Source organism: Dermacentor silvarum, chromosome 8 (assembly GCF_013339745.2).
Source record: "Dermacentor silvarum isolate Dsil-2018 chromosome 8, BIME_Dsil_1.4, whole genome shotgun sequence".
NCBI lineage: Eukaryota > Metazoa > Arthropoda > Arachnida > Ixodida > Ixodidae > Dermacentor > Dermacentor silvarum.
Window position 1 is genome coordinate 167,375,997 of NC_051161.1, and position 12,342 is coordinate 167,388,338.

General features: G+C 43.4%; 1 protein-coding gene across 2 annotated transcripts in view; it reads right to left on the minus strand.

The window, feature by feature from the left end:
- LOC119461826 (uncharacterized) overlaps nt 1-12,342 on the minus strand; it is a 370,449-nt gene that overhangs the window by 202,089 nt on the left and 156,018 nt on the right. For both annotated transcript variants that reach the window (XM_037723200.2, XM_049672281.1), the window contains exon 7: nt 6,698-6,866. In XM_037723200.2, coding sequence (XP_037579128.2) covers nt 6,698-6,866 — 169 coding nt within the window. The remainder of the gene's footprint in view (nt 1-6,697; nt 6,867-12,342) is intronic.

Here is a 12,342-nt window from a genome sequence, read left to right on the forward strand (position 1 = left end):
AGTTGTATTTGTACTACTTTTCATGATTTCAATCGGACGGATGATGACTCAATTACTGACGTGTTATGTAATTATTTCGAACAGCTTAACACGTCCTGGGATGTTAATGCATTAGTCTCTTTTTTTTTCAAAACATTCTCCTTGGGTGCATCCGAAGCTTTGTTCCTCTGTAAACTAAGAAACAAAACCTAAAAGTTCCTTGGATGACTAAAGGATTACTACACATGGCCCGTCGCATTTCCAGATTGAGACGCCGAGAGCGTGCGAGTGACATCAATGCTACAGGGCAGTTTCATATTATTAACGTTAATATCGCGCTAAGAGAAAGTTAGGCAGTGATTTCTACTATAATGTTACTTTATGTAACTTATTGCGCAGTAACTCTAGAAGATTGTGTACCACAATTTTTTAACTGAAGTTCTAGCGTTACTTTTATTAACAATGTGCCCTCTAGTGATCCTAATCTAATCGCCACGGCATTTAACGCGCATTTTTAGTCTGTTTCCACAATAGATAACCGCGAAATTCCTCCTTACAGCGGGGATGTGCATCTCCCTATTGAAGATGTCTTTGACTCCGAGGAAGGTGTTCTATACATGATCCTGAACCTTGATATGAAAAAGATCTGTGGCCCAGAAAAGATTCCCAATACTTTTCTGCGTCGTTATTCTCTTTTGCGTTGTCGCTACCTAATGCTTATGTTCAAGAAATCACTATCAACTAGTGTAGTTCTTTCGTCATGGAAAACAGCAATAGCTACTCCGTTATATAAACCTGGCCTGTTAAATTACAGGCCGATCTCTCTAAGATCCTACTCGTGCAAAATGTTGGAGCACATACCACACAGGCCATATTTCTGTCTACCTCGTCAATACAAATATTTTACCTAATTTTTAACACGGTTTTCGACGTGGTTACAGTAATATTACTCGATTAATAGAATTTAGTCACGACATTGTCATTGCGCTTGATTTAGGGTAGCAGGTTACCAAATTGATTCTATCTTTATCGACCTCTCGAAATATTTTGATACAGTTACTCACTCCAAACTTTTATGCAAGCTTGATTCGCTATTTAACGATCCATCTCTTGTTAACTGGATCGCTAGTATTCTCACTGGTCGTTCACAAAGCGTTTTTTTTTTCAGGAACACTAACTCTTCTGCTGTTGACGTAACATCCGTTGTACCGCAGGGTTCTGTCCTGGGGTCATTACTCTTTTTGCTATATAATAATGATTTACCTTCAACATACCTGTCAACATACCTTTATACGCCGATGACTGCACATTTTACCAACTATAAACTCACCTAAAGATCATTTTTTCTTAATGATTTTATGGTGAAAAACCTGGCAAATGACTATAATTTCAAGAAAACTTTGTACATGTTATTTTGTAGGCGTTTGTATCCATCCACGTTTCTTTATGCATTTAATGGTTTGCGCACTGAAAAAAGTGTCCGAATACAAATACCTGGGTCTTTATTTTACCAATAACATGTCATGGTCTCATCATATAAATTATATTTGCAGCAAAGCATTTAAAAAGCTGGGCTACTGACGGCGTACTTTGCGCACAGCTCCTTTAAATACTAAAGCAGTCACTTACAAATAAGTTATCCGGCCACTTCTGGAGTATGCTTGTATGGTATGGAATCCACATAAGAAATGAGACACCATGAAGTTGGAAATTGTCCAGAAAAAATATGTCCGGTTTATCTAGCGTCGATACGATAGCAACTTTTCTCCGTCTTCTAAACTTTAAGAGTTAAATCTAACAGCGCTCAGCATCCCTCGCAAAATAGAATCCCTAAAGCTATTGCACTCATTAATTAACTCATCCCACACTGCTTTCCTTAGCACATACATAAAGTTTGCGGAACCTTCCTCATCTAGGAGGTATCACCATCTTAATATCGCAACATATCGGTCACGAACTGCTGCGTTTAAATATAGTTTTTTCCCTTTAACCTTTGAATATTGGAACTCTCTGCCTGGCGCCATTCGTTCCCTTCCTTTGGACGATTTCTTGCTTAAACTAGAGTATTATTGATCTATCTTTTGTGTTGTTTATGCTTTTTACTCTGGAGCTGCTTATATTTGCAATTTGTGTACGCTATAATTACCCACTTCTGCCATATATCCCTGAAAGGGCCGCAGTATGTAAAAATAAATAAATCAAAAATAAAACCTAATTCGTTGTTTTCCAGTAGTCTTTCAGGGCTCCAAACGGAAAGCGTAAACAGCGACATAGACACAGGACATTCTTGTTTCATTCCTCTGTGAATGACTACTAGTCCTTTGCATTTCGTGCCAGCCCATACAATTTGCTCTCGGCTGTCGCTATATATTTCGCTCAACAGCTCCACAAAACCGGCGTCTATGCCATCGTGCTTGAGAATATTCCGTAACATTCGACTCGCCAACTGAACTAACGAGGTCTAATGCTATTCCTACACTTGAATCGCGTCGAAAAAAGAACCACGGCTTGACTTTCTTTTTCAGTTAGTTAACAACAAATTGGCACTCGACCCGGCATTGTATGTAAGTCCACTAGTAACAAGACCTACTGGCCAACATCACCAAAATGCTCTAACCTCCTATTTTGCCCGAACCAACCTATTTAAATACCTTTTATTGCCACGCATCATTAATAACTGGAATGACTTGCCTTTATAAAACTTGTATCACGATTGTTTACTTTTCGTATCAGCATTATTGCCGCATGGTTGCAGCATTTTGTTTTATTGACATTGTTTTACTTCTTGTGACCTAATATTGTATTTTATCCACCATGCATGGACTTCGTGTCCGCACTATGTATTAAATAAATAAAAAAATATCTGGACGTGTTATCTATCAAGTTCTAATCTGAGCTATTGAAATCTTTAAGCACTGGGTTAATACAAAGTTATTATCATGTAGGCATCTGCCAGGTCCGCACCCCATTTTGTTGTCCCCCCATTATATCAATTTTCGCCACCGACTTCGACAGCTCTTGTTTTATATCTTGCATTGCCATTCTACATAACACCGAGGTTACTGTAACCCGAGGACACTGCAGTTAGATGACGACAGTCATTTGGCTTTCGTCATGCCAACGTCATCACACCATCTCTTCGTGATGCAGTTGTCATCATGAACTCGTTGTTATATTATGGTGGTGACGCCGTCGTGGCCGTTCTCTCATTATCATCATCATCATTCTGACTTCGTAATCCAACTCTCATCATAGCTCTCACTGTCATCGTCATACGATCGTCACCGAGCCATCGTCGTCACTTCAGAAACGTCTTCCCCTGGTCATTCCGTCGACATGTGGCCTTCGTCGTTCCAACAACGTCATTCATTCTGCAGCATTCTATCGTAATCACGCTGTCAGTGGTGATTAGTTAGTTAATTCTGGTTTAATGGCGCAAAAGCGACAAAGGCCATGCTGCGCCAGTCACAAGACTGTAAAAAACCAATGTTAGGGTAGTAAACGCTGTGTTACCTTATAGTTGACGTAAATAACCAGTTTCATCTAAAAAGTTGAACAACTCGGTGAATGGCACTAGCGGGTCGTCTCCTAATAGTAAGGTGGGGTGTAAGGTATATGCAAGTTATCTAGATTGCGTATAAGTTTCCGTATCTGTGTTTCTGTATGTGGACATGTCATAATAATGTGCATTACTGTAAGCGGTTCATGGCACTTCTTGCAAGTTGGTGGGTTTTCTTTTGGAAGTGGTGATTATACCGCCGAAGCCATTGCCGTTGTTGCGTAGTCGTCAGTCAGTCGTGCATCCTGTCTGATAGCGTCGTCATGCTGTCGTGCATCGTCGTAATTCCAGGTTCGTCATCAGTCATACATCTGATTTTCCTCACGCCGTCTTTGTCATGCTGTCGCCGTTATATAATCGGTAATCATATCAGAATCGCCATCTCATTGTCATCATGCCGCCGTCGCCATAGAGTTTTTGTCGGTCCTCGACTTCATTTCCTCTTCGTCGTTCCACGTCTTGACGTCATGCTCACGGGCGACTTTGGCAAGCGAGTGCCGTGGGGCGATACCGCAGGCAGTGTACTATTATGAGCAATATGATAGGGAATACACACTCTAAGAATAAAAGGAGGAAATGGGGTATTGAGGTTACTCCTTTAGGGGAGGAACTGATCTGCCACAACCATTCCTCCCTCTAGGGGGTAAGTGAGAGGGGATGAACTGTTACTCCCCATGCGGAGGACTAACAGTTGCTCTTTTCCGATGCTCCTCAAGGAGTAACAGTTATTCTTTCCGATGCTGCTCAAAGATGGAATTAATTAAATTAGCCATTTATACGCTGCTAAAAAAATGACTGGGCTGAAAAAAAAACGCCCCGGCAAGCAGGATTCGAATTCACGTCCTCTGGCTCACAAGTGGGGTACCGTAACCACTTTGCCATGGCAGCTCGGCTGACAAGCCACGTTACCGAGACGAGGTTAACCACCTTAACGCAGCTGCGGCAATGCAGAAGGGACTCGGCATTTGGTGTATGCTATGCCGGGAGAGTCTAACGTTGCGCATACTTACAAATATAAGTGAATACATAAAGAAAGTTGCCCGATTATTCTTACGGTGATTTAAACTGAGAGATTACGTGATCTTCGTGTTGCGAGCGCAAACGGGGCACGCAAGACGACAGAGAAGGACAACTTCTCTATCGCTTAGCGTGCCCCTTTTGAGCTTCACATCGCTTTAGTTAAGTTTATAATCTCCTTGAAACGAAAGGAACTCCTTGGGTACTATTGGCCAAGAAAATCTGGCAATCAATTTATGACTTGCGCGCTTAATGTGTATCGTTCACTTATGGTGTGCACGCACACAAAGTGCCATGGCTCTTCAGGTTCCACCTTTTAAATTTCAGGAAATTTTCTCACGAAGATGCAAAGTGCTGCTTTACATCTAGTTCAGTAGACAGTACACGAACTTCCAACTATTCAGGATATATAGACAATATCGCATTCGCCGTATCACTTCACGAGACGGACGAAAACAGCAGAGTGCATGGGGAGTAATTGTTGCTGTTCGTCCTCGCCGTTGCTCTCTTTCGGACCAGGGATTGTACACTTACTCTCCAAAATTTGCACACGCCACCCACACTCCTGCAATTACTCCCTTGAGGAACGAAAGTGCCCTTTTTTGGACAAACTGTGCAGTTACTCCCGTTTTCCCCGGAATACTTCTTAGAGTGCAGGAACGCGTGGCAAAGAGCCTCGAAACAGACTCTGAGCGATACGCGGATGGCGCTGTGAAAAACAAAGGGGGAGAGGAGGGCGCTCTTCCGCTAACTGTTGGCACTCCCACCACGCTCGCATTTCTACAAAGCAGTAGCTTACTGTCATTTCGCCGATAATATGGCATCGTCCGACAGCCAATAAGACGGTAATCGTCGCAGTGACTTACACCGATCCATTTTCTTTTCTTTCATTCATTCTTTTTTTTTTTCGCGCAACCGCTTGATAGTACTCTTAGACCAAGCCTGCCCTCTATTTCAAACCGATTCTTTGTTTGAATCGACGCACCCAGTTGTCAGTGACGCAATATCTAACAATGTTATCACTGTCTGCGGGCGACGCGAAGTTCCGCACATTTGCAGACGCACGGCGGGCATGCGAACAGTTGTTAGAACTAAAGCCCCTATACATATATAAAAAGAAGCGACACTCTCCTCCTCCGCCTTCCCTCCTCCTCGTTTCTCTCCTTTTTCGACCGTTGCGCCGCCTACACCGCTTGAAACATTTGCACTTGTTTATCTTTCGCCGCTGACCAGATTCGACGATCGCCGACTTTGTTCGCCGCTATCGTTGTGCTAATCGCCGGTCGGTAGACGCTTCTCTGGCGAAAATGGCGATGGAGCGTGATCGTAAACAAACGCAGCCAGTGGCCGGCGGCGCGACGGTCCACGCGATGCCATTAGGCGAATACCGACGCGGCGTCGGCCTCGGACAGGGTGTGCGAGGAGGCGGCGGCATTCTTCAAAGCATGACGCTACTTTTTATATATAGGGGTTTTAGTTAGAACAGCGTCCCCCTTTCCACTTTGTGTCCGACGGCGGCAGCTGCGTATCACCCATAGCTGGGTCTGAGGGTGTTTTCTACGCATTCCTGTGTTCCCTTTCATATTGCTCATAATAGTACGTCCCATGAAACAAATGCCTCACAATCACCACTACGGTGCTTCGCCACAATCCTTAAATGCTAAGCGAATCGCGTCATCGTCGATAATCATCGTGAGATGAGTTCTGACGTAATTTCTTCTCCTGTATAAGTGTGAGTTCTATTCGCACGGCACTCCTCAGTGATTATATTTACCATTTATCTGCACGAAAGTACCACGTCAAAAGTATTGATCCATTACTGATTTTTACAGGGCAGCGCTCTTGCTCGTTTTCTTTTTTTTTTTTTTTTGATCGCGTAAACCAATAAATGGAACGAGTGAAAGAATAAGCCGTCGCCTACATTTGTTGCCGGTAGCGAGCCTTCAGATGCCTTAATATTTTGTAGATATGATGTTGTATCAGGTAGTCTTACGGCAATGAATTTATCTACCGAGTAAAATTCGTGCCCGCAGATGCAAAACTCCACAGCCACAAATGCCATAGAAAACGAAACTTGACGTCGTGTGGATTCAAGTGAACAGTCATACATGTAAACTAGTTCAGCATTAAGGCTATGCAAACCTGGTACTTGTTGCAGACGTCAATAAACTGGTTGAATGTTAGCGCGGGCGAGACGATGACACAGGTGGAACCGATGCAGGCGGCCAGCATGGTGAACAAGAAGCCGGACATGTGCGTGATTGGGTTCCACGCGAGGAAAACGTCCGTCTCGTCCGAAGCTGTGACGCTCCTGCGAAAGCCGCAGAGTGTTTTGTCAGAGTGATGTAGCATACAAGGCTCATTGGTGTTGCCGCGTAAATTGAGCCACGGTTAAAATGAGTGCAGTGCCCTATACGGGCATGCCACTACGAATATCCTGTCGGTGACTCTGTGGAGCATAGCAGATTGTCTTTTAATGAGTAAGCATTCTAGGGCTATTTCCCTCATAAATCTGTCCGTCCGTCTGTCAGCAAGGCACGACACGATGAACCCCATAGGCATACATGGGGTCCTGTTGGGGTATGCTATATGAGAATGCCTTGTGACTACGTACGACACTGATAGTTAATATTATGACTATATATATATATATATATATATATATATATATATATATATATATGAGAGGAAAGGAAACCGAGAGCCCGCTTTTTATTAGTAATATCATACGAAGCCACCAAACAATGACACCAAAGGGCAGCATGCGGCAAATTACTTGGCGTATTTATTTGAATTAAAAAAAATATATGAATAACTAGGAATGAAAGTGGTTGAAGAAAGTCCCAGTTTCGCCCGAAAGGTGAAGCATCAATTGCGATAGTAGAGAGCTATACAGTAGTAGAGTATTAGACTATTAGAGCATTAGAGTAGTAGAGTATAAGTGGAGAGCTATAGAAAGTAAGACAGACAGACAATGAACTTTATTCAGGCCCTGAGGAGCGACTCCGAGACCTCCTTACGGTAGAGGAGCAGCCGCGCGCTACTCCCACGTCGGGACAGACAGGCCGCGCCTGACGGCCGCGTGGAGGGCCCTCTAGACAGCCCGTAGCTGAGCGGCGAGGTCAAAATAAGTATGGAATAGTAGTTTTATCGGCTGTATAAACTTGGACACATTCGCTTACTAACTGAATTAACAAGCATGGTGTAAGCGCGCACAAGCAAACATGAATAGATCACACTCGATGACCGCACACAACCGCTGTCAAAATGCTGGCGCGAGCAAGCGGCCTGCAGCAGCGAGCGAAGGTTCGTGTGGTCCATCGCTTCAACGGAAGCTAAGCGACGAAAGCACAGCGCATACAAAGATAGGAACTGTGTTGCAGATCGCTTTCAAGATACGGTGCGCGCGACCACCCAGCGCCGCGCCAAGTACAAGTACGCAGTTGCTGGCAGAGCAGAAGCCACACCCCTCCCTCCCGCACTGCCTTCCCGTTTTCCACCTTTCGCGTGGGAGATTGCGTCGCCAGTGCCCCTTGCGCTCAGTCGCAAGATACGCAGTTGGTGCCGCAGCTAAACGTCACCTCCCCTCCCTCCCATCCCCCCACGACGTTTCGCACGTGGAAGATCTCGCGAAGCTCTCCGCCGTGCGTGCGCTGCCGCGCTTTCACTCGCACATACAGCATACGGTGCGCGGCGACGATTTTATCGTCCTTGAAATTTATACGAAACCTCACGACGACGACGACAACGACTGCGACGGCAGAAATCCGCTTGGCGTGCCCATATAACTGCTATCGCAATAAAAACAACTAACCATATGTGGGCGATCGACGAACCCATATGTTTCCAATACGCGTCACTATACATCCAGCTCGCACCATTTGAGCCTTGCCAATTGCTGTCCTTGACGTCATTGTTCGTTCGCTTGTCATATGACTCTACATCTACCGGGTGTCCAAACTATCATGCACCAAGATTTAAAATATGCAAATGCCACGTAGCTAGAGAAAACCAAGGTAATGTTGTTTGCCGTAGCTTGTAGATACACAGATAATTTTTTCATTCCGCCTAATTACATAGTTAGTCCTAATTAATTACTCAACTTCTCAAATCTTATAATTTATAAGTTCACCGCTGGCCACTCGAGGCACTTTGCGTGTATTCGCGGGCTTATTTCACGCTCATGTATTGAGAAACAGAAAGCTGTATAGGGAGTTTTTTATGTTGCTCTGCAATTTTCTCAATGGCACTTTTAATCTAATTATAATGTTTGGGAAGTTAATAATTATTTAGGCATAATTATGTAATTGGGCGGAGTGCAAAAAATAATCGGAGTATCTCCAAGCGACGACAAACAACATTACCTTGGTTCTGTCCAGTTACGTGGCATTTGCATATTGTTTAATCTTGGTGCATGATACTTGAGACACCCTGTATATAGTGAGTATATACGAGGGACTGGAAAGAATACTTACGCACTTTCTGACAAGTACCACTAGAGAGCTTCTACAGAAATTTGCTGTGCTCTCACTTTTATTTATTTATTCAATACTGTGGTCTCAAGGTCCAAGCAGGGTGGACAATACAAATACAAACAAAGCAGCAAAAAGCCAAAAGACATAGCAACAAAAGAGCAATACCGATGCAGGATCAAAAATGGTACCTCTCAATCACTTCCCTCAGTAAGGCATTTCCAATCATGTATGGTCCTTGGAAAATAACAAAATTTAAACAGGTCAGTGCGAGAAAAATATGGCGTCAGCGCATTTTGTTGGTGGTGTCGGGTGGTCTGCTAGTTAGAGGTGATAAATACGGTGATAGATCTAGAGCTAGCTTGTTATTCAGAAGTTCGGAAAGAAATTGTAATCTATGTTTGCCTTCGTGCCTGTAAAATTGGTATGCCATTAGCTTGCATTAAATTAGAGGGTGAGTCTAACGCGAAATTTTTTTTATATATAAACCTTACAGCCTTTCTCTGAATACGCTCAAGATTATCAATGTTACGTTTAGTATAAGGATCCCATGTAATGCAAGCATATTCTAGTTTTGGTCGGACAAAAGCGGTGTAACAGAGAAGTTTAACATTAGTAGGAGCAGTTTATGTTTCAGGACACATAGCTTGCGAAAGGCAGATGAGCAAACATTATCAATATGAAGATTCCAAGACAGGTTAGAAGTCAGTGTCACACCGATATATTTGTAGCAACTTACTTGCTGTAATGGTAAAGACCCTAAGAAGTAAGTATATGAAAGTGGATTCGTTTTCCGAGTTACTGGAAGGCAGACGCATTTGCTTATGTTTAGTGACATTCCCCATTGTTTACACCATTCATGCATATTACCCAGACTATTAATAAGGTCGTTGAAATCGTTAGTGCAAATAATTTCCTTAAACAGGACACAATCATCAGCAAATAATCTAATTTCTACACCAGGTTTAACAATATCAACAATATCATTAATATACAATAGAAATAGCAAAGGGCCTAGCACACTGCCCTGTCGTACACCAGATGTGACTGGAAGACAGTCCGAGAGTTGACCTTCTACATCTACGTATTGTTTCCGATTCGTTAGGTAGGCTGAAATCCAACAAACAAAAATTTCTGGAATACCTATTGCTCTGAGTTGGAAAATTAGTTTGCCATGAGGAACTTTGTCAAAAGCTTTACAGAAATCTAAGAAAAGCATATCTACTTTGCCGTGTCTATCCAGGGTTAATCCAAGAGAATGAAACAATGTGACGCGTTGAGTTACGGTTGAAAATCCTTTCCGAAACCCATGTTGAAATTTAGTCAATATAGAGCGCTCTTCCAGGAATTTATTTATACTAGTTGCTATGATATGTTCGATAATTTTACAGCATGACGAAGTTAGTGATATAGGACGGTAATTTCCTAGTGTTAGGCGGTCTCCCCTTTTAAATATGGGCACAGTTCAGGCTGTCCTCCAGTCATTGGGCAATTTGGAAGTCAGCAAAGAAGAATGAAAAATAATTACCAAAAATTTTGCAATAGATAAAGCATATCGTCGTAGAAACACGTTTCGGATATCGTCTGGAGCGCATGATGCTTTGGTTCTCAAGTTCAGCAGCATAGATACCACACCAGGATAAGAAATGAAGTGCGCATCAGCACGTGAAAAGACTGTCGCGTTACATGCGCAGTTTGAATCGGAAGTGGTAGTAAACACCACTTTGAAAATATTGATTAAAATACTGGCAATGTCCCTCTGATCCGCCACGTTGCTTCCGTCGACTGACATTTGTGACACTATTCTTTTCTTTTCGCTGATATAATTGCAGAATTTACTGGGGTCGCTTGTAATAAAGTCAGGCAAAGAAGTTTTGAAGTAATATTTACTTGAGCTGTGTACATATACTTGATAGGTAGATAACTTGATCGATAACTATAGATAGATAGATATAGATGGATAGATATAGAGATAGGTAGATATAGATATATGATAGATAGATAACTTGATAGATAACTAAGTGCTAAAATGCAACTTCGTAAAAATAAGCTACGTCTGTGTTAATTTCCTGTTTTCGTGGATGTTTCCCTGAGCCCGGTGTAAAAAGAGAGGTGATCCGATGGCGGCGCGAGGAGCGGCCACTTAGTGTGAGATTACGCACGCCGCTGCCGCCAGGGGCAGCACCTGTTCTAGGGGCCTCCTTTTTTCGCACGTTTTGCTGGCGCTTCTATGGGCGCGCTCGGCAAAGGTGCTTTATTTCGATGCATATATGCTGTTCGACTGCTTAAAACACCTCTATTTGGTTGGAGCAACGTCGCTCTATATTTCTGCCGACATTCAGAGCTATAATTCGACTCAAGACCGCATGAGTGATTTATTAATTGAGGGCTCTAGCAGCTGTCATCTCAGCGTGTGGCTGCATTAGTCTCTAATTTTGGTATTTATGAGAAACACGGGCAATATAATTGCGAACTTACTAAAAGTGCCAAAGTGAGCACCGTGTAACATGCATTAGGACGAGTGCTAGAGCACTAGATAAGCCTCCACAGCTGTCAAAATGTACAAGTCATGCGTTGCTCAGTCTGCAAAGTGTCACGGCAGAATTTGAGGGGTGTTATAATCGATTTCTGAATTGTGTTAGGAGTGCAATAAACAGAAAAAACTGCGCTCGCTTTCCTTATTTTTATTGTAAGAGAACTAATGCCCAGCATTATAACCAGGTCGTTTATCTCGTTTAAGGAAACACGTCATCGTATACTTGAATGGTTAAAACAAGAAAATGAAAACATAAAAGTTAGAAGCAACGCCGAAGCAAACCAGCACCGCATGTCTTTGTTCCCTTCAGCAGACGTGCACGGTTGCTAGCACGTTGCAAGCTTGGGTCGTATCGACGGTATCGACTATCCCGCAGTCGGTTGCTCCGCAGATGTTTGGTTTCACGTGAACGTTACCGTATTGACGGTATCGACAGCATCCTGTTAGCAGAGGTATCCTTTGGCTCCTTGCTCGAGGGTCTTTTTCTCCTCTTCACGGACTTTGGCAGGTAGTTGGGGCAGTTCGGAAAGATGGTTGGAACTGCATGCATCTGATGGAAGAACCGCACGACGAGTTGTGCTAGCCAGCACGACACCACCATGCTCTGCAGACCACGTCTTGCTGACGTAACTACTGTTGAAATGTTTTTCGCAGACATGGTCAGTGGATCGGTGAACACTGTCGCTTCGGGGAATCGCCTTTCGCCATGGTTCCAGGCGAGCTTCTTCTTTGGGAGCGCTGAAGAGAGATACGGGCTCCTTCCAGGACGCGTAGCCGAT